Consider the following 18,469-nt stretch of genomic DNA (forward strand, 5'->3'; position numbering starts at 1 on the left):
CTCAGAGTGGAAGGACTTTAGACACGGGGTTCGCATGTCTCAGATGGCCCCGAAGGTATTGATCCAGGCTCTGGTGCTCCTGGAAGGCAAGACTCAGATTCTGCTCCATCTCCTCCCATCTCTGGGCGGGTCTCTGGCATCTCTGGCCCATGAGGGTCAATCTGTGTGGAGGGGACAAGCTCTGAGCATGTGTGGGTCTGAGGTTCCTCTTCCATGCAGGGCTGAGGTCTCCTGCTCCTCCCCAGCTTCCTGTCCGGCCCTGTAGTCCTTCCCCTCCACTCCCTTCCTCTTCTCTGCTCACACAGGAAGCCCAGGAAGCTGCTTCCTCAGACATGCCGCTGCTGCTACTGCTGCCCCTGCTGTGGGCAGGTGAGTGGCTGTGGGGAGAGGGGTTGTCGGGCTGGGCCGAGCTGACCCTCGTTTCCCCACAGGGGCCCTGGCTATGGATCCAAAAATCCGGCTGCAAGTGCAGGAGTCAGTGACGGTACAGGAGGGTTTGTGCGTCCTCGTGCCCTGCACTTTCTTCCATCCCATACCCTACTACGACAAGAATTCCCCAGTTCATGGTTACTGGTTCCGGGAAGGACCCATTGTATCCGGGGACTCTCCAGTGGCCACAAACAAGCCAGATCAAGAAGTACAGGAGGAGACTCAGGGCAGATTCCGCCTCCTTGGGGATCTCAGTAGGAACAACTGCTCCCTGAGCATCGTAGACGCCAGGAGGAGGGATAATGGTTCATACTTCTTTCGGATGGAGAGAGGAAGTACCAAATACAGTTACAAATCTCCCCAGCTCTCTGTGCATGTGACAGGTGAGGCACAGGCTTCAGAAGTGGCCGCAAGGGAAGTTCTTGGGTACTGCAGGGCAGGGCTGGGATGGGACCCTGCTACTGGGAGGGGTTTAGGGGTAAAGCCTGTCGTGCTTAGCGGGGGAGCTTGACCAGAGGTTGATCTTCTCTCAGGCCCTCACCTGGACCCTCCCTCCTGATTCTGCATCCCCCCCTTTCTCCTCACTAGACTTGACCCACAGGCCCAAAATCCTCATCCCTGGCGCCCTAGACCCCGGCCACTCCAAAAACCTGACCTGCTCTGTGTCCTGGGCCTGTGAGCAGGGAACACCCCCGATCTTCTCCTGGTTGTCAGCTGCCCCCACCTCCCTGGGCCCCAGGACTACTCACTCCTCGGTGCTCATAATCACCCCACGGCCCCAGGACCACGGCACCAACCTGACCTGTCAGGTGAAGTTCGCTGGAGCTGGTGTGACTACGGAGAGAACCATCCAGCTCAATGTCACCTGTAAGTGCTGGGTCAGGATGCTGGGGTCCCTGAGGGTGTAGGGGAGACAGGATGGGCTGGTGCTGGGGACATTTAGTGTCCTGGAGGCCTGGCTGAGTTCAGGAGCCAGAAGGACATGAGCCCTGTCCCTTCTGCATTTCTGTGGTTTCTGGCAGGAGTAAGGGGAAATGCCTACCCTTATCTCATCTCTACCCCCAACTGAAGGAAATCCTCTCTTCCTCTCCTAGATGTTCCACAGAACCCAACAACTGGTATCTTTCCAGGAGATGGCTCAGGTAGGAAGGAGCCTCCCCGCCTGGGGCTGTTACTGACATTGAGTCTGTGTCAGGTTTGGTCAGATCTGGACTTTCAGAGTCAAATGTTCAGAGGCAAGGCCTGCAGTTAGACACGGGTAGACATCAGGCACCTTGGAAAAGGATATCTGGGGATGACTAGCAACTTCCTCCTTGCCCATCCAAATAATGCTCTTTGTCTCCCTCCTGTCTCTGAATGTCTTGGGGTATTTTATTTTTAATTGATATGTAATAATAGTACATATTTATGGATGGCATAGTGATGTTTCCATACTAATAATGTATAGTAATCAGATCAGGGTAATAGCATATCCATCATCTTGAACATTTATTATTTCATTGTTGTTGGGAACATTCAATATCCCCTTTCTAGCTATTTGAAGCTACCTATTATTGTTAACCATAGTCATCCTACAGTGGTATAGAACACCAGAACTTATTCTTCCTTTCCAGGTGTAATCTAGTATCCTTTAACAAATCTCTCTCCTTATCATTGTTCCCCTAACCTCCCTAGCCCTTATTATTCTCTGTTCTACTTTTTATTTCTATGAAATCAACTTCTTGTAGCTTCCACTTATGAGTGAGAACATGTGGTATTCAACTTTCTGTTCCTAGCTTATTTCATTTAACATAATGTCCTCTAGTTCAATCTATGTTACAGCGAATAACAAGATTTCATTATTTTTTATGGCTGAATGATAATCCATTGTGTATATATGCCACATTTCCTTTATTTATTCATCTGTTGTTGGACACTTAGGTTTATTTCATATCTTCCTATTGTGGATAATGCTGCAATAAACATTGAGGTGCAGACGTTTCTTCAATATACTGATTTCCTTTCCTTTCTATAAATGCCCAGTAGTGGGGTTGCTGGATCATATGGTAGTTCTATTTGTAGTTTTTTGAGAAACTTCCATACTCTTCTCCATAGTGGTTATACTAGTTTACATTCTTGTCAAAAGTATATAAGAGTTCCCTCTTCTCTACATCCTCACCATCATTTGTTAATTTTCATCTTTTTTTTTTATCATAGTCCTCCCAACTGGGGTGATGTTACCTCGTTGTGGTTTTGATTTGCATTTCCCTGGTGATTGGTGATGTTGAGCATTTTTCATATACACTCGTTGGCCATCTGTATATCTTTTCTTGAGAAATGTCTACTCAGATAATTTGCCCATTTTTAAATGAGATTGGGTTTCTTTGCCATTGAGATGTATGAGTTCCTCGTATATTCTGGATATGAATCACTTGTCAGATGAATAGCTGACAAATATTTTCTCCTATTCTGTAGGTTGCCTTTTCAACTCTGTTGGTTGTTTCCTTTCTGCATAGAAGCTTTTTAGCTTGATATCATCTCATTTATTTACTTTTGCTTTTGTTGCTTGTGCTAGTGAGGTCTTACTCATAAAATATTTTTCCAGACCAATGTCCTAAAGCATTTCCCCTATGTTTTTTTCTAGTATTTTTTAAATTTTGTGTCTTATATTCAGGTCTTTGATCCATTTTGAATTGATTTTTGTATAGGACGAGAGGTGTGAGTCTAATGTCATTCTTCTGCATATGGCACCAGTTTTCCCAGCATCATTTATTAAAGAAACTGCTCTTTCCTCAATGAGTGTTCTTCATGCATTTGTCAAAATTCAGTTGGCTGTAGATAGTGGGTTAATTTCGGTGTTCTCTATTATGTATTATTGGTGTATGTATCTGCTTTTATGCCAATATCATGCTGTTTTGGTTACTACAGCTTTGTAGTTTTGAAATCTTTCAATTTTTGAAATTTTGAAATTTTCTAGTTTTGAAATTTTGAAATCTTGTCGTGTGATACCTCCAGCTTTGTTCTTTTTGCTTGGGATTGCTTTGACCATTCAGGCTATTTTTAGTTCCATATGAATTTTAAGATTGTTTCTTCTAATTCTGTGAAGAATTACATTGATATTTTGATAGAGCCAGGTTTGAATCTGTAGATTTCTTTGGGTAGTATAATCATTTTAGCAATATTAATTCATCTGATGAGTAAGGAATGTCTTTCCATTTGTTTGTATCCTCTTCAGTTTATTTCCTCAGTGTTTTGTAGTTTTTCTTATTGAGGCTTGTCACCTCCTTGGTTAAATTTATTCCTAGGTATACTTCATTCTTTTATAGCTATTGTAAATGTGATTGCCTTCCTGATTTATTTTCAGCTAATTCATTGTGTATAGAAATGCTACTGATTTTTGTATATTGATTTTGCATCCTGCAAATTTACTAAATTCATTTATCAGTTCTGAGAGTTTTTTTGTTAGAGTCTTTAGGTTTTTGTTTTGTTTTGTTTTGTTTTTGAGATGGAATTTCACCATGTTGGCCAAGCTGGTCTTGATCTCCTGGCCTCAAGCAATCTGCCCACTTTGGCCTCCTAAAGTGCTGGAATTACAGGCATGAGCCACCATGCCTGGCCAAGTCTTTAGGTTTTTGTATGTTATTTGCAGAGACAATTTGACTTCCGCCTTTCCAATTTGGATGGTTTTTATTTCTTTCTCTTGCCTAATTGCTCTGGCTAGGACTTTCAGTACTATGTAAAATAAGTGTCGTAACAGTGGACATCCAGTTCCTAGAGGAAAAGATTTCAGCTTTTCTCCATTCAGTATGATGTTAGCCATGGGTTTGTCATATATGGCCTTTTTTGTGTTGAGGTACTTTCCTTCTATACCTAATTTATTGAGAGTTTCTATCATGAAACAATATTGAATTTTAACACATGCTTTTTATTTTGCAACTATTTAGGTGATCATATGGTTTATGTCCTTCATTCTGTTGCCATATATATAACATTTATTGATTTGCATATGTTGAATCATTCTTGCCTTTCTGGGATTAATCCCACTTTATCATGGTATGTTATCTTTTTGATGTATTGTTGGATTTGATTTGCTACTATTTTGTTGAATATTTTTCCATCTATGTTCATCAGGGATATTGGTCTCTAGTTTTCTTTTTTTGTTGTCTCCTTTCTGATTTTGGTGTCATGGTTATGCTGGCCTTGTAGAATGAGTTAGGAAGAGTTGCCTCCACTTCAATTTTTTGGAATAGTTTGAGAAGAGTTGGCATAATTTTTTTTTTCTTTAAAGGTTCAGTAAAGTTCAGCACTGAAGCCATCCAGCCCTGGAATTTTCTTTGTTGGGGGGCCTTTTATTATTCATTCAATCTCATTACTTGTTGTTTGTCTGTTGAGGTTTTCTATATCTTCTTGATTCAATCTTGGTAGATTATATGTGTCCGGGAACTTATCCATTTCTTCTAGACTTTCAAATTTGTTGGCATATTGTTCATAGTAGTGTCTAAGATCCTGTGTATTTCTGTGGTAACCATTGTGACATCTTCTTTTTTATTTATGATTTTATTAATTTTTATGTCTTCTGTCTCTTTCTTAGTTTAGCTAATGATTGTCAATTTTATTTATTTTTTCAAAAAGCCAACTTGTTCATTGATTTTTTTTTAATTTCATTTATTTCTGCTCTGATCTTTATGATTTCTTTCATTCTGCTGATTTTGGATTTGGTTTGTTCTTGCTTTCTAGTTTCTTGAAATGCACAGTTAAATGGTTTACTTGAAATTTGTCTAATTGTTTGATGTAGGCATTTATTTCTCTCAAGTTGTCTCTTAAAACTGTTTTTGCTGTGTCCCATAGGTTTTGGTATATTTTATTTCTATTTTTATTTATTTTGAGGAATTTTTAAATATCATTCTTAATTTCTTCCTTCACTATTGGTCATTTAGAATCATTTGGTTTCATTTCTGTGTATTTGTATAGTTTGCAATGTTTCCCTTGGTATTGATTTTTAGTTTTATTCAATTGTAGTCAAATAAGATACTTGATACAATTTTGATTTTTTAAAATTTTTGGCACTTGTTTTGTGTTCTAACATATGGTCAATCCTTTGGAATGTTGCACGTGCTGATGAAACCAATGTGTATTCTGCAGCTGTCGGTTGAAATGTTCTGTAAATATCTTAGGTTCATTTGGTATATGGTGCAGTTTAAATCCAGTGTTTATTTGTTAATCTTGTCTAGATGATTTGTTCAATGCTGAGAGTGGGGCGTTGAAGTCCTCAACTATTATTGTATTGGAGTCTATCTCTCCCTTTATATCTAGTAATATTTTCTTTACATATCTGGGTGCTCTGGTGTTGTGTGCATATATATTTACAGTTGTTATATTATAGTGCTGAACTGACCCCTTTATAATAATATAATGTCCTTCTTTGTCTCTTTACAGCTTTTGACTTGTAGTCCATTTTGTCTGAGATAAGTATAGCTATTCCTGCTTCCTTTCATTTCCACTTGGGTAGAATATCTTTTTCCATCTCTTCCTTTTCAGTCTATGTGTGCCTTATAGGTGAGATAAGTTTCTTGTAAGCAGTATATAGCTGTGTTGGTAGAAGGGCTGAGGCAGGGCTTGCTTGTCTGATATAATGTAAAGGAGTCTTGGAACATGTCCTGGGTCCAGGGTCTCAAACCCCTCGTGGCCTATGGAACACCAAGCTCTGTGCCTAAGGGTGGAAGGCTGCCCTGCCACACTGCAATCTAAGCCCATAAAACCCCTTGTGGCTTGGAAAGAATCCAGGGCTCTGGGCATAAAACCCCTTCTAGCCTCTGGAATGTGTCCAGACTTGCTGGCCCCTTGCTCCTTGCTCTCCCAGGATCATAAATTGATTGTATCTTGAGTGAAAAGAACTTGTTCTCCATTATTTCAAGTAGCAGAGCATATGCTAAACCGTCACAGCTATGCTTGATGCACCGCTACCTTTCTACCCCAACGTCCTCACGTTCTCACTTGTCTATCCCCACTTCCGCACGTCCTCACCACCTGCTTCTTTGTTTGATTACCAATAAATAGTGTGGGCTCCCAGAGCTCGGGGCCTTCACAGCCTCCATACTAGCGTCGGCCCCCTGGACTCACTTTATGTACTATTAACTTGTCTTGTCTCATTCCTTTGACTCTGCTGGACTTCGTGGCCCCCATGGCCTGGTGTTGGTTCTGATCACCCCAACAAGCTGAGTCTAGATTTTCTTTTCATTCATTCAGGCAGTCCATATGTTTTAAATGGGACAATTTAATCCATTTACATACACATTATTATTAATAGGTTATTTTCATTTCATTGATTGTTTTCTGATTGTTTTATATATTCCTGGTTCCTTACTTCCCCTCCTATTGTTTCTTTTTGTGGTTGGCTGATTTTTTTTTTTTTTTTGTAGTGATAAGATTTGATTCCTTTCTCTTTCTTCTTTGCGTATGGGCTGTCGGTGAGTTTTAATTTCACGTGTTTTTGCCTTTTCACTTCCAGATGTAAGACTCCCTTGAGCATTTCTTTTCTTTTTCTTCTCTTATTTATTTATTTTTTTTGAGAAAGCGTCTCACTCTGTCGCCCAGGCAGGAGTGCAGTGGCATGATCACGGCTCACTATAGTCTCAACCTTCTGGGCTTAAGCAATCTTCCTGCCTTAACCTCCCAAGTAGCTGGGACTACAGGCATGTGCCACCATGCCCAGCTAATTTTTGTGTTTCTTGTAGAGGTAGGGTGTTGCCATTTGCCTAAGCTGGTCTCAAATTACGGAGCTCAAGTGATCCACCTGCCTGCCTTCACCTCCGGATGTGCTGGGATTATAGGCATGAGCCACACTGTGCCTGGCCCCTTGAGCATTTCTTGTAAGGCCAGTCTAAGAGTGATTAGAATTCCCTTAGTTTTTGCTTATCTATGAAATATTTTATTTCTCCTTCTTTTCTGAAAGATAGCTTTTCTGGGTATAGTATTTTTGATTGGTAAGTTTTCTATCTTTCAGTACTTTGAGTATGTCATCCCATTCTATCCTGGCCTATAATGTTACTGCTGAGAAACTCACTGTTAGTTTAATAAGGATAATCCTATATGTGACTAGATACTTTTACCTTGCTGTTTTTACAATTCTTTACTTGACTTTTGACAATTTGGCATAATGAGCTTTGGAGAGGACTTGCTTGGGTTGAATATTTTGAGAGTACTTTGAGCTTCCTGGACCTGGATGTCCTTCTAGTTCCCAAGGCTTGGGAAGTTTTCACCTATTATTGGATTAAATATGTTTTCTACACCTTTTCCATTCTCTTCTCCTCCTGGAAATCCCATAATGTGAATATTTGCTTGATTGTGTCCCATGAGTCCTGTAGGCTTCCTTCGTTCTATTTTATTCTCTTATTTTTACCTGCCTGTGTTATTTCAGAAGATCTGTCTTCAAGTTCAGAAATTATTTTTTCTTCTTGACCTAGCCTGTTGTTGAAGCTCTCGATTGCGGTTTTTTATTTCATTTATTGAGTTCTCAGCTGTAGGAGTTCTGCTTTGTTCTTTTATATAGTATCTATCTCTCTGTTAAATTTCTCTTTCAAGCCATGAATTAAAACAGTGGGACACAGGTGCCCAACTACTTGGCTGACCTGGGGGCATATCTGCTGGAGGTGCCAACATGGCTGTTTTGCAGGGCTGAGATGAAGCTGAATGACTCTTGGCTGGCCTAGGTGTGTTTTTGCCAGGAGTAGCACTCAGAGCTTTATCTAGGGTTTGGGATGTGAGTGTAAGACTGCTCAGCTGGCCTAGGGGGTGTACCAGCCAGTGGTAGCCCATGGGGCTGTTTCTCAGGCCTGGAATGCAAGCACACAGCTGCTCAATCTGCCTGGGGTCATGTCTAAAAGGGTTGGCTCGCAAGGCTGTTTCTCAGGCCCTAATTGTGGGAGAGTGGCCTTTGGGCAGGCCAGAGTCATGTCCACAGAAGGCGGCTGGGCACCATAAGGCTGTTTCTCAGAGCCTGTGTGTGAGCACATAACCACTACCCCAGCCTGGGGATGTATCAACTCTTTGTTGGCTCAGAGGTCTCTCCCATTCAGGTGAGCATGCACAGTAGTTTGGCCAACTCAATTGTGTGTTCGCCCTGAGTGGGACTATAAGACCTTTCCTCCAGCTGGAAGTACGGGCAGCAGGGGTTGGTTTCTCTGCTGTTCAGGGCCAGAGTCCCAGCCAATGCTGGGCCCAGGCTCCATGCAGCTCTAATTGTGGTATTCAGCCACTACTGCAGGTTTAGTGGAATGAAGATGGAGTTACAATGATAAAGAGGTGCATGCCACTGGCCCCCAGAGGAGGGTGCACTCCAGAGACGGCTGTGGTCTCAAGATGGTTCTGTGTTGTAGCAGCTTTCCCACAGGGGCTGGTTAGGGAGTTGGGAGTGCACATCAAATGCTCCTAATCCGGAACCATGCAGCTGTGTGAATTCCTGGCAGCTCTTCCAATTGTGCTCAGAGCTTGTGAGGACTGTAAGATTAACCTGTAGTAAGGAATGTAGGTATCTGCAGTGGCACTGGGGGTTGGTTGGATTCTTCTGCTTATCATTTCCCTACAAGGGGAAATCCTTCCTGTCTCTGGGACAAACCAATCTGGGCTGGGGAGATGGAGCTGCAAAGCCTGGGTGCCTCCATGCTGCCCTCCTGGGTTTCCAATTACCACAGGTAACTCTCCACTCCCTTGCTGCACTACACTACTCTCCCTTTGACACTCCACTCAAATCTTTGCTGTGGTTTATTCATTGCCTTGGTCCTTTCTTGTCTGGTGACATGGGGGAGGATGAGCTCCAGGCACCTCCAGTGAGCCATTTTGCTCCAATGGGGGCATTTTTTTAATAGGTTTTATTTTTTAGAGTAGTTTTCGTTTCACAGCAAAATTGAGTGGAAACTTCTAGTCGCTGATCATCTTGGGAGCATTTATAAATGAACCTTATTTTTCATGAAGAAATTGAGCAGAAGGTACTAAGACTTCCTGTATGCCCTCTGCCCTTACACATAGTTTCCCCCGCCATCAGCATCCCCCATCAGAGTGGTACATTTGTTACAATCAGTAAACCTACACTGACATATCATTGTCACCTGAAGCCCATAGTTTACATTAAAGTTCACTCTTGGTGTTGTACATTTTACAGGCTTTTTAAAAATGTATAATGACATGAATCCACCATGAGAGTATCATATAGAATAGTCACACTTCCTTAAAAATCTCTTTAGGGCATTTTTTTCTACTGTCCATACCTCAACCCTTAGCCCTGACCTCTGTACAAAGACCAGTGCTCTCTCCACTGCCCTATTCCAATTAATAATGGCATCTGGTACCTCAGTGGACAGTGAGCCCAGTGAGAGCAGGAATAGTTCCCTCAGTAGTGGTTATCAAACTGTTAACAATGATGCTCAGAGACACGCCCCTGACTCTGAATGTTGGGACCTAGAAGGCACAGCCAGGCAGGTACAGGAGAACTGTCTGGGTCTAAGAAGGTCTGAGAACCACCTCCCTGCCCCACCCTGCTTCCAGGCCCTTTTGAAGGCCAAAAGGACCACCTTTGACCCTAAGTGATGGGGCCAGTGGGAAGAAAGAAGAGACAAGGCCTATCAGCATTCCAGTGCTTTCTCTCTCATCCAAGAGGCTCAGAGCTTCACAGTCCTTCAGGGGCTATGTCTGAGGTTCATTTCAGAAAGATCCAGGGTGGAGAGGAACCTGAGTCCTAGGAGAGATGGTATTTTGTGCACCAGAGAGAGAGGGTGGGACAAGAGGTGTCAGGTGCACTGTGTACTTCATCTCATGGTCGTGGTCAATATTGATGTCTATGATGGGTGGGAAGATCTAGGAGCTAAACCCCATTTTGGAGGTGAAGTCACCCCTCTCTACATGCTGGAGAGGAGGATACACATACCTGTTTATCTAGATTAGAGTTCACCCCAAGTCTTTTTTGTCTGCAGGGAAACAAGAGACCAGAGCAGGAGTGGTTCATGGGGCCGTTGGAGGAGCTGGTATTACAGCCCTGCTCGCTCTTTGTCTCTGCCTCATCTTCTTCATGTGAGCATTTTCTCTGGGTCAGGCATGGGCCAGAGGTGAAGAGGATGGACCTGGTGTAGAAGGGTCCTGGAGGGGCTCTGAGGGCTGGAGAAAGGGCAGGGGGTGTGATGATGTACAGAATCCAGCCTGTAGCCACTGGGCTAGGCATGGGTCTATTCTAGGGCCCTGATCTCAGATGTCCAAGGAGTGGGAGGTAGAGGGAGACCTTGTTACTAAGTCTTGTTTGAGGGCTCCTGGATTAATCCCACCCTTTACCTGCCAAAGTCCCTCATTCCAGGCTCATAACAATGGCCCCACAGCCTGAGAAAACCAGGCTCAAAGACCCTGGTGTCTCCCATCAGAGTGAAGACCCACAGGAGGAAAGCAGCCAGGACAGCAGTGGGCAGGAATGACACCCACCCTACCACAGGGCCAGCCTCCCCGGTGAGTGATGGGGCATCCTGGCATCCAGTCTGTCCTGCAGACACCTCCTCCCAATGTGGCCCACAGTCATGCCCCATTCAGCATTTCCAGAACTGAGCTTATTGTCTTTCCTCCTGTTTAACAGTGTAGGTTTTAATATTTTTCAGGTACGTTGAGGCCAACAGATCAGGAGATGATGGCCATTGAAAAGATAGTTTCTTGGCCGGGCACAGTGTTTCACACCTGTAATCCCAGCACCTTTGGAGGCCAAGGCGGGCGGATCACGAGGTCAGGAGATCGAGACTATCCTGGCTAGCATGGTGAAACCCCGTCTCTACTAAAAATACAAAAAATTAGCCAGATGTGGTGGCTGGCGCCTGTAGTCCCAGCTACTTGGGAGGCTGAGGCAGGAGAATGGTGTGAACCCGGGAGGCAGAGCTTGTAGTGAGCCGACATAGCACCACTGCACTCCAGCCTGGGCGACAGAGCGAGACTCTGTCCCAAAAAGAAAAAAAAAATAGTTTCTTATTCACCGTTCCCGAGAGGGCACACCACACCATGCAAGGCCAAATGGAGAAGCACCAGGGTCAGTCAGGAAGCAGAGGGAGCAAGGAGAAAATGGGAGAAGAGCCTTCACTGTGGCTTTCATGGAAAAGAATGGGCAAGACAGGGTAAGCAAGCTAGGCAGGTTTAGGATTGGCTACTTAGAACAATTTCAGCAGACTCTGGGGTATAGGAGTTGTCTCTAGTTGTCTGGTACATGGCCCTGGGTTTATTAAGGAGGATTGTGGTCTGGAGTGTAAGAGCTCAATAAAGGATCCAGCTGGTAGTGTGGGCTTTAGATTGACTGGTTTGCACATGAAAGGTGCACTTGTATGCAAGTCCTTTATTAGCTCTAGAAATCTACTATCCTTGGGAAAGGCAGTCTCTCAAGGGTCAGCAATGCCCCAGATGTCAAAACATCAGAAACACTTGGTTGACACACCCCTAAACATACTTCTCCTGATGGGTTCTCCATCTCACTAATGGCACTCTTGTCCCCATTACCCAACCACAGACATGGCCCCCTCCTGTCCCAGTCCTCCATCTCTTCCTGTGCCAGTATGCTACGATGCATGTCTGAGCTTCCTCTGAACATGGCTTAACACAACCACTCCTTCCGAGCCGAGAGCCCCTCTTACTCCTTATTCTGCTGCAGCCTCACCTCCCATTTCTCCTCTCCAGAACATTAGCATCACCTCCCTAAAAGGTCATTGTCCCATCATTCCCAAGTTTGAAATGCACTGCTTCTCTATACTCCTGAAAGATTGGCATTCCAACAACTTGGTCTGGCATTTGGAGCAGGAAAACCAGAGTCCCCTTCAGTGCTATGCTCCCCCAACATTAGCCACTCAATCACCTCAAGCAGGGCAAGCTTTTTCATCTCAGAATCATTGCTGGGCTGTCCCCTCCTCCTCATATGCCTAATAGCTACCTGCCCAACTCCAGTGCATCCTTCAAGCTCTGATTTTTTTTAATTTATTTAACTCTGACTAAAGTGAACACCACAGTAAAGTTTTTGAACACAGGGTCAACCAGCACCCATTCATTCTGAAATATCTATATAATCCCATTTGCCAATTGCTCTAGGTCCTTGTGCCATTCTGTATTTTTATAAACACACAGTTTACAAATATAAAATATTCCTCCTATCGGGGGCTTAACATTTATTGGGGAAAGGGATGAAAATAATGAACAAATAAGTAGTGCAAATATACATGAAATAGGCATGAAATAAGTGCTATGGCAGGAAATGAAATGGGAGAACGGATTGGACAGTCCTGGGGGCCACAGAATGGCCTTTGGGCAAACACCTGCAGAAAGAAAGTGAGTACAGTATGAGCAGTAGAGAATCATCAAGGAAGCAGCAAGTACCATGGCTCTGAGGCTGGAACACATCTGATGTTTTAGAGAAACAAAGTAGGACAGTGTGGATAAGGCAGAGTTACGTGTTGGGGGTGGAGTGTGGACTGAACAATGGTAGGTAGGAAATGAAGTTGAAGAGACATAGGAGCTGCAAATATTGCAGGATCCTAAGTCCATCATAGTTATTGATGCGTTTAGAGCAGAAGAGTGACATGAACTGACACTCATTTTAGTGGGAGTCACTCTGGCTGCTCTGTGAGAAACTCTAGTATGTAGTATAGAAGAGAAGATACCAGAATAGAAGATACACAGATAATCAAGCCAAGAGATGACTGACTCAGACTTAGTCCCAAGTAAGAATAATGAATCTGATGTGGAGAAATTGGGTTCTGGATACATCTTGAAGGTGGAGTCAACAGTATTTGCAAGTGGAGTGATGGAGTGCATGCAAGGCATGAGCAAAGATAGCTCATGGGCTCTGCTCGATAAGTGTCTCAGATGTCATAGGTGGGTCCACAGATATCATAGATGTCATGGATGTCCAAGAAGACCCCATAGATGTCATAGATGTCTATAGATGCCAATGATGATGTTCATGTGGTTAACTCAGAATTCATACTTAAAAAATCAAATTGCCAATGATTAAAATTGCCATCCTTGAAGGAGAAGTCTATTTTCAAGTGTATATCAAACATTATTTTGGTTACCGTAAGTTTGAGGTGCCTCTGAGACATCCATGTGGAGATGACAAGTAGCAGGCAAGTGTCTGGAGCTCAGAAGACGGATCCACGTGGGAGACACAGAGGTTGGGAGCTTCCCTATCAACATCCAATAATCGATGAATCTACAAAGAAGAGAAGGGGTCCACAGACACAGCCCTGGAACCCTCCAGCATTTAATGTTAGGGAGATGAGGTGTAAATGGTGAGAAAGCTGAGAATGAATAGGAGCCAATGACCAGGAAATTGCAGGCTGTAGTGTTGGTGGCCAAGGGAAGATGGGGCTTCATGGAGGAGAGGTTGGTCATTTGTTTCAAATGCTGGTAAGTCTGGTAAGATGGAATCTGAGAAATGGCTATTTGAATGTAGCTAAGTGGTATGACAGCAAAGCAGATCTGATTTTTCTGCTGGAGGAAGATCTCTTGACTAGAGAGAGTTCAAGAGAGAATGGGAGGAGAAGAGGCAGAAACTGTGAGTTGAAGGACTCTTTTGAGAAACACTGCCTCAAATCTAGAACCAAGAAATGGGCCTGCACCAGCAAATGGTTGTACCCTGTAGACTTGCCATTTCTCCAGCATCTGCTCCTGTGTCTCTTATGATACCATGTTCCCTGTTTGTGTAGGGCTTTGCACCACTTGAACTAACTGCATTCCCATAGCTTCCCCTACCACACCATGAGCTCCACAAGGAAAAGGCTGGGTTTTATTAGACCTCCATCATTCTACTCTCTCCTGTTCATCTGCACACTGTCACAATTTGCAATTACCAGTCTGTTTCTGTCTTCATCCCCTGCAGTACTGGAAATCACAGGGCCCCTGCTCTGCTCTGATCCCTCCTGAGGATCCAGTGCCCAGCACATAGGAGGTCCCAGAGACCTGGGACCGAGTTCAGGGTCAACAGATGTGTGACTTTGGAAATTACCTAAGCTCTCTGAGACCTAGTTTCCTGGTCTGTAAAATGGATTAAAATAATAGATGCCAAAGACGATGTCAGTGTAGCTGCCCAGAATTTTTCCACATTAGTCTCTGTGAGTATTCAAGAGAATTGGGAATCAATCAATACGTGCTACATGTGTTAGATAATGAATAAGTAGAGCCTTAATTAATTAACATTTGATGAAAGAATGAAAGAGTGAATAAATGTTCTGTCAGAGTCAAATTTACTTCATTGACCCTCTTTGCCTTCTCCTGGTCCCCCTCCTCACTGCCCTGCTCTAACCCCCTTCTTTCCTCTCCATAAGAAACACCAGAAGAAGTCCAAGTTACATGGCCCCACTGAAACCTCAAGCTATTCAGGTGCCGCCCCTACTGTGGAGATGGATGAGGAGCTGCATTATGCTTCCCTCAACTTTCATGGGATGAATCCTTCCAAGGACACCTCCACCGAATACTCAGAGGTCAGGACCCAGTGAGAAACCCACAAGAGCATCAGGCTCAGCTAGAAGATCCACATCCTCTACAGTTCGGGGACCAAAGGCTGATTCTTGGAGATTTAACACCCCACAGGCAATGGGTTTATAGACATTATGTGAGTTTCCTGCTATATTAACATCATCTTAGACTTTGCAAGCAGAGAGTCGTGGAATCAAATCTGTGCTCTTTCATTTGCTAAGTGTATGATGTCACACAAGCTCCTTAACCTTCCATGTCTCCATTTTCTTCTCTGTGAAGCAGGTATAAGAAGTCCTATCTCATAGGGATGCTGTGAGCATTAAATAAAAGTACACATGGAAAACGCCAGTCCTGGTGCAGTGAGAGTTCGGTGCATACTGGTTCCTTCCCCCTTGAACAGAAGTCATTAGTGATATTTGATCTCTGGAACTATATCAGCAACATGTCCATCTCACTTGCTGCTCAAAACCCCACCATATATGTCTTCCCTGACTTACCCTCCAACATCATCTCTCTCCACTCCTGAATCTTCTCTTTTCATCCCACCTGTCCCCTACTTGGATTTCTGCTTTCTTTATGTCCTGCTACAGGGAAAATCACATATTAGCATTTGGGGAATTTTCTAAAACTCAGAGCTGACCATAGTGAAAATAGTTCCCTAGATCCCCAACCCACAGGAATAATTTGAAGCTTCTCAATGTGACATTCTAAGTCAGAGATGGTCAACCAGTATTAGCAAAGGGCCAGAGAGTAAACATGTTCAGTTTTGCAAGCAATGTGGTCTCTATTGCAACTATTTAATTCTGCCATTGTAGCAACAAAGCAGCCACAGACAATCTGAAAATGAATTATATGGCCATGTTCCGACAAAATGCTATTTATCGGAACAGGCAGCCCACGGGCTGTGGTGTGCTGACCTCTATTCTATGTTGCTCTGAATCTCGCTCAGTCTACTCTTCCATTGCCACATCCTACACTCTATGGACCCCATTCTAATGCATTCCTCCCTGTCTGTTTGAATCCACATCCCTCTTCCAAGAAGGGCTGTCACCATGTCATCATCGGGCACCATCTTTTTATCCTTCCAAATGACCTCAAAGGTAGATGTCTAAATTGAGATGGCAGAAAGAAGCTCACAGTCATCCTCCCAAAAAGCCTAATTAAAATGATAAAAATCAGTTTAAGAAAACCAGCCCCAAATTCATCAGCAGCACCCAAACCATTACAGGGGGTGAAAGCATTATGCCATAAGCTCACAATACCCTTTAGATAAACAAATGGAAGATTCTGGTGTTGCGGTGGCTCACGCCTGCAATTCCAACACTTTGGGAGGCCAAGCCCGAACCCTGCTAGGCTGTGCCCGCCTCCGCCTCCCCTGCCCATGGGAGTGGCGGGTGCCCCTCCAGGGTCCACCTCGCCCAGCCCAGACCCCCAGGGTGCTCTGCCCCATAGATGGGAGGCAACTGCCCAGGGTGCAGGGGCAGTGAGGGCGCTGCTGGCTGAGGGACATGCCCCATCCTGGGGAGGGAGGGTGAGTGTGTCAGGGAGGGGACAGCCCTGCAGTTGTCAGAGGTGGGGCTGGAGCAGCACAGGTTTCCTCTGGTTATAAACTACTCCTAGGTGCATACCCAACAGAAATGCATACAAATGTTCTTCAAATATACAGAAGAATGTTCATAGCAGCACTAATTGTAATGACTGAAAATAAAACCTACCCAATACCAATCAACAGTAATACAGATAAATAAATTATGGATTATTTCTGCAATGGAAGAAGCAAATAATGACTCCATACAACATGTATGAATCTTAGAAATATAATGTTGAGTGAAAGAACCCAGATACAGAAAGTACATACTATGTGATGTACTTGATATAAGGTTTAGAAACACACATAACTAATCTTTGGTGTTCAAAGTCCAGATACTGGTGACTAGTGGGGCGGAGGTCAGGGGCTGGTGGTTAGTAACGACTAGAAGGGGGCATTAGGGAGTTCTGGGAGATTCTGGTAAGGATCTGTTCTTTGGGGATTTTGTTTGTTTGTTTTTGTTTTGTTTTTGAGACAGAATCTCTCTGTCACCCAGGCTGGAGTGCAGTGGTGCCATCATGACTCACTGCAGCCTTGACCTCCCTGGTTCAAGCCATCTTTCCACGGCAACCTCCAGAGTAGCTGGGACTACAGGCGTGCACCATCACGCCTAAATAATTTTTTTAGTTTTGTGTAGAGACATGGTCTCCGCATGTTGGCCAGGCTGGTTTTGAACTCCTGGGCTCAAGCGATCCTCCTGCCTCAGCCTCCCAGAGTGCTGGAACTATAGGCATGAGCTACTGCACCTAGCCCAGGATCTTTTTTTTGATCTGGCTACTAATTGCTCAGATGTCATCACTCTGTGAAAATTTTTTTGGTAAAGCACTTGTGATGTGTTCCCTTTTCTACATGCATGTTACTCTTTAATCAAATTTACATTAATATTTTTATAAATTATCCCTGTTAGTATCTAGCTCTGATCTCCAAACTGTCAGCTTCCCCAGGTCAGGAACTGTACTATGTCCAGCCCTGTATTTTTAGAGTCCAGCCTTGGACACAGCACATGAAGTGTACTCAGTAAATCTTTGAAATGACCTGAACTCAATCCAGGTGGGAACCACAAGGTTGGACTCTGATGAGGCCTCACAAGTTACATTTCCAGCCCAGGCCTCTCTCCTAAGCTCTAATCTCCTATATTCTCCTGCACATCTCTCCCCGAATGACCTGCAGGCTCCATGCTTTTAATGCACCCCAAACTGGACTCATCTTTCCTTAAGCCTGGTTGTCTTCCAGGTTTGCCATCCAGAGGTGTGAGCATTCCCATCTGCAGTCACGGCACCTGGTACTCAATGCCTGGGTGTCTTAGTTTGTTTGGGTTACTATAGCCAACTACCATAAACTGAGTGGCTTATAAACAATAGAAATTTATTTCTCACAGTTCTAGAGTCTAGAAAGTCCAAGATCAAGGGACCAGCAGATTCCATGTCTGATGAGGGCTCATTTTCTGATTCATAGACAATGCCTTCTCGCTGTGTCCTCACATGGTAGAAAGGCAGGGAAGGGAGCTCTCTCAGGTCGCTTTTATAAGGGCACGAATCCCATTCATGGGGGCTTCACCCTCATGACCTAATCACCTACCAAAGGCCCCACCTTCAAATACCATCACACTGGTGATTAGGCTTCAACATATGAATATGGGGGGACATAAGCATTCAGTCTATCTCAATGAGCAAGGAGACCATAACACCCCTGTGCCGAGTTCTAACCTCCCACCAAGACAAAATTTCTGGCCTACATTCATGGTTTCTTGTGAAACAGGCCTCCTTACTTTCCCTAATCTCTCAGATCCCAATTTAGGTTCCTCTGCCTGTTCCTCTAAGAGGCCACTGTTTGAACCACTTCCTGAATCTGGTGAGTTTATACCTCTTCCTCCTCCTCCTCCCTTCTCCTGGCTCCCTCTCCTCTGGGGACTGTGAGCTCCACTGGCCACAGTATGAAATACCTCAAGGCCCAAGTACAAGGTCTTCTCCAGCATGAAGCATCCTTCAACTTCGC

General features: G+C 44.1%; 1 protein-coding gene and 1 long non-coding RNA gene across 9 annotated transcripts in view; one reads left to right on the top strand and one right to left on the bottom strand.

Moving 5' to 3' along the window:
* The window catches only part of LOC101058133 (uncharacterized), a 93,784-nt gene that overhangs the window by 47,272 nt on the left and 28,043 nt on the right, over nucleotides 1-18,469 (bottom strand). The gene's annotated exons all lie outside the window — the stretch shown is intronic.
* CD33 (CD33 molecule) lies at nucleotides 243-15,234 on the top strand. 4 transcript variants are annotated; one of them, XM_512850.9, is made up of 7 exons: nucleotides 243-369; nucleotides 432-812; nucleotides 1,018-1,296; nucleotides 1,524-1,571; nucleotides 10,374-10,470; nucleotides 10,812-10,893; nucleotides 14,736-15,234. In XM_512850.9, the coding sequence occupies exons 1-7, from the start codon at nucleotides 333-335 to the stop codon at nucleotides 14,904-14,906; spliced, it is 1,095 nt and encodes a 364-aa protein (XP_512850.3). In that variant the 5' UTR covers nucleotides 243-332; the 3' UTR covers nucleotides 14,907-15,234. The 4 variants fall into 4 exon arrangements, with proteins under 4 accessions (XP_512850.3, XP_063656886.1, XP_063656885.1 ...); XM_063800816.1 differs by having other exon boundaries at nucleotides 253-369; nucleotides 10,748-10,893; XM_063800815.1 differs by having other exon boundaries at nucleotides 253-369; nucleotides 1,144-1,296.

Source organism: Pan troglodytes, chromosome 20, assembly GCF_028858775.2.
Source record: "Pan troglodytes isolate AG18354 chromosome 20, NHGRI_mPanTro3-v2.0_pri, whole genome shotgun sequence".
NCBI lineage: Eukaryota > Metazoa > Chordata > Mammalia > Primates > Hominidae > Pan > Pan troglodytes.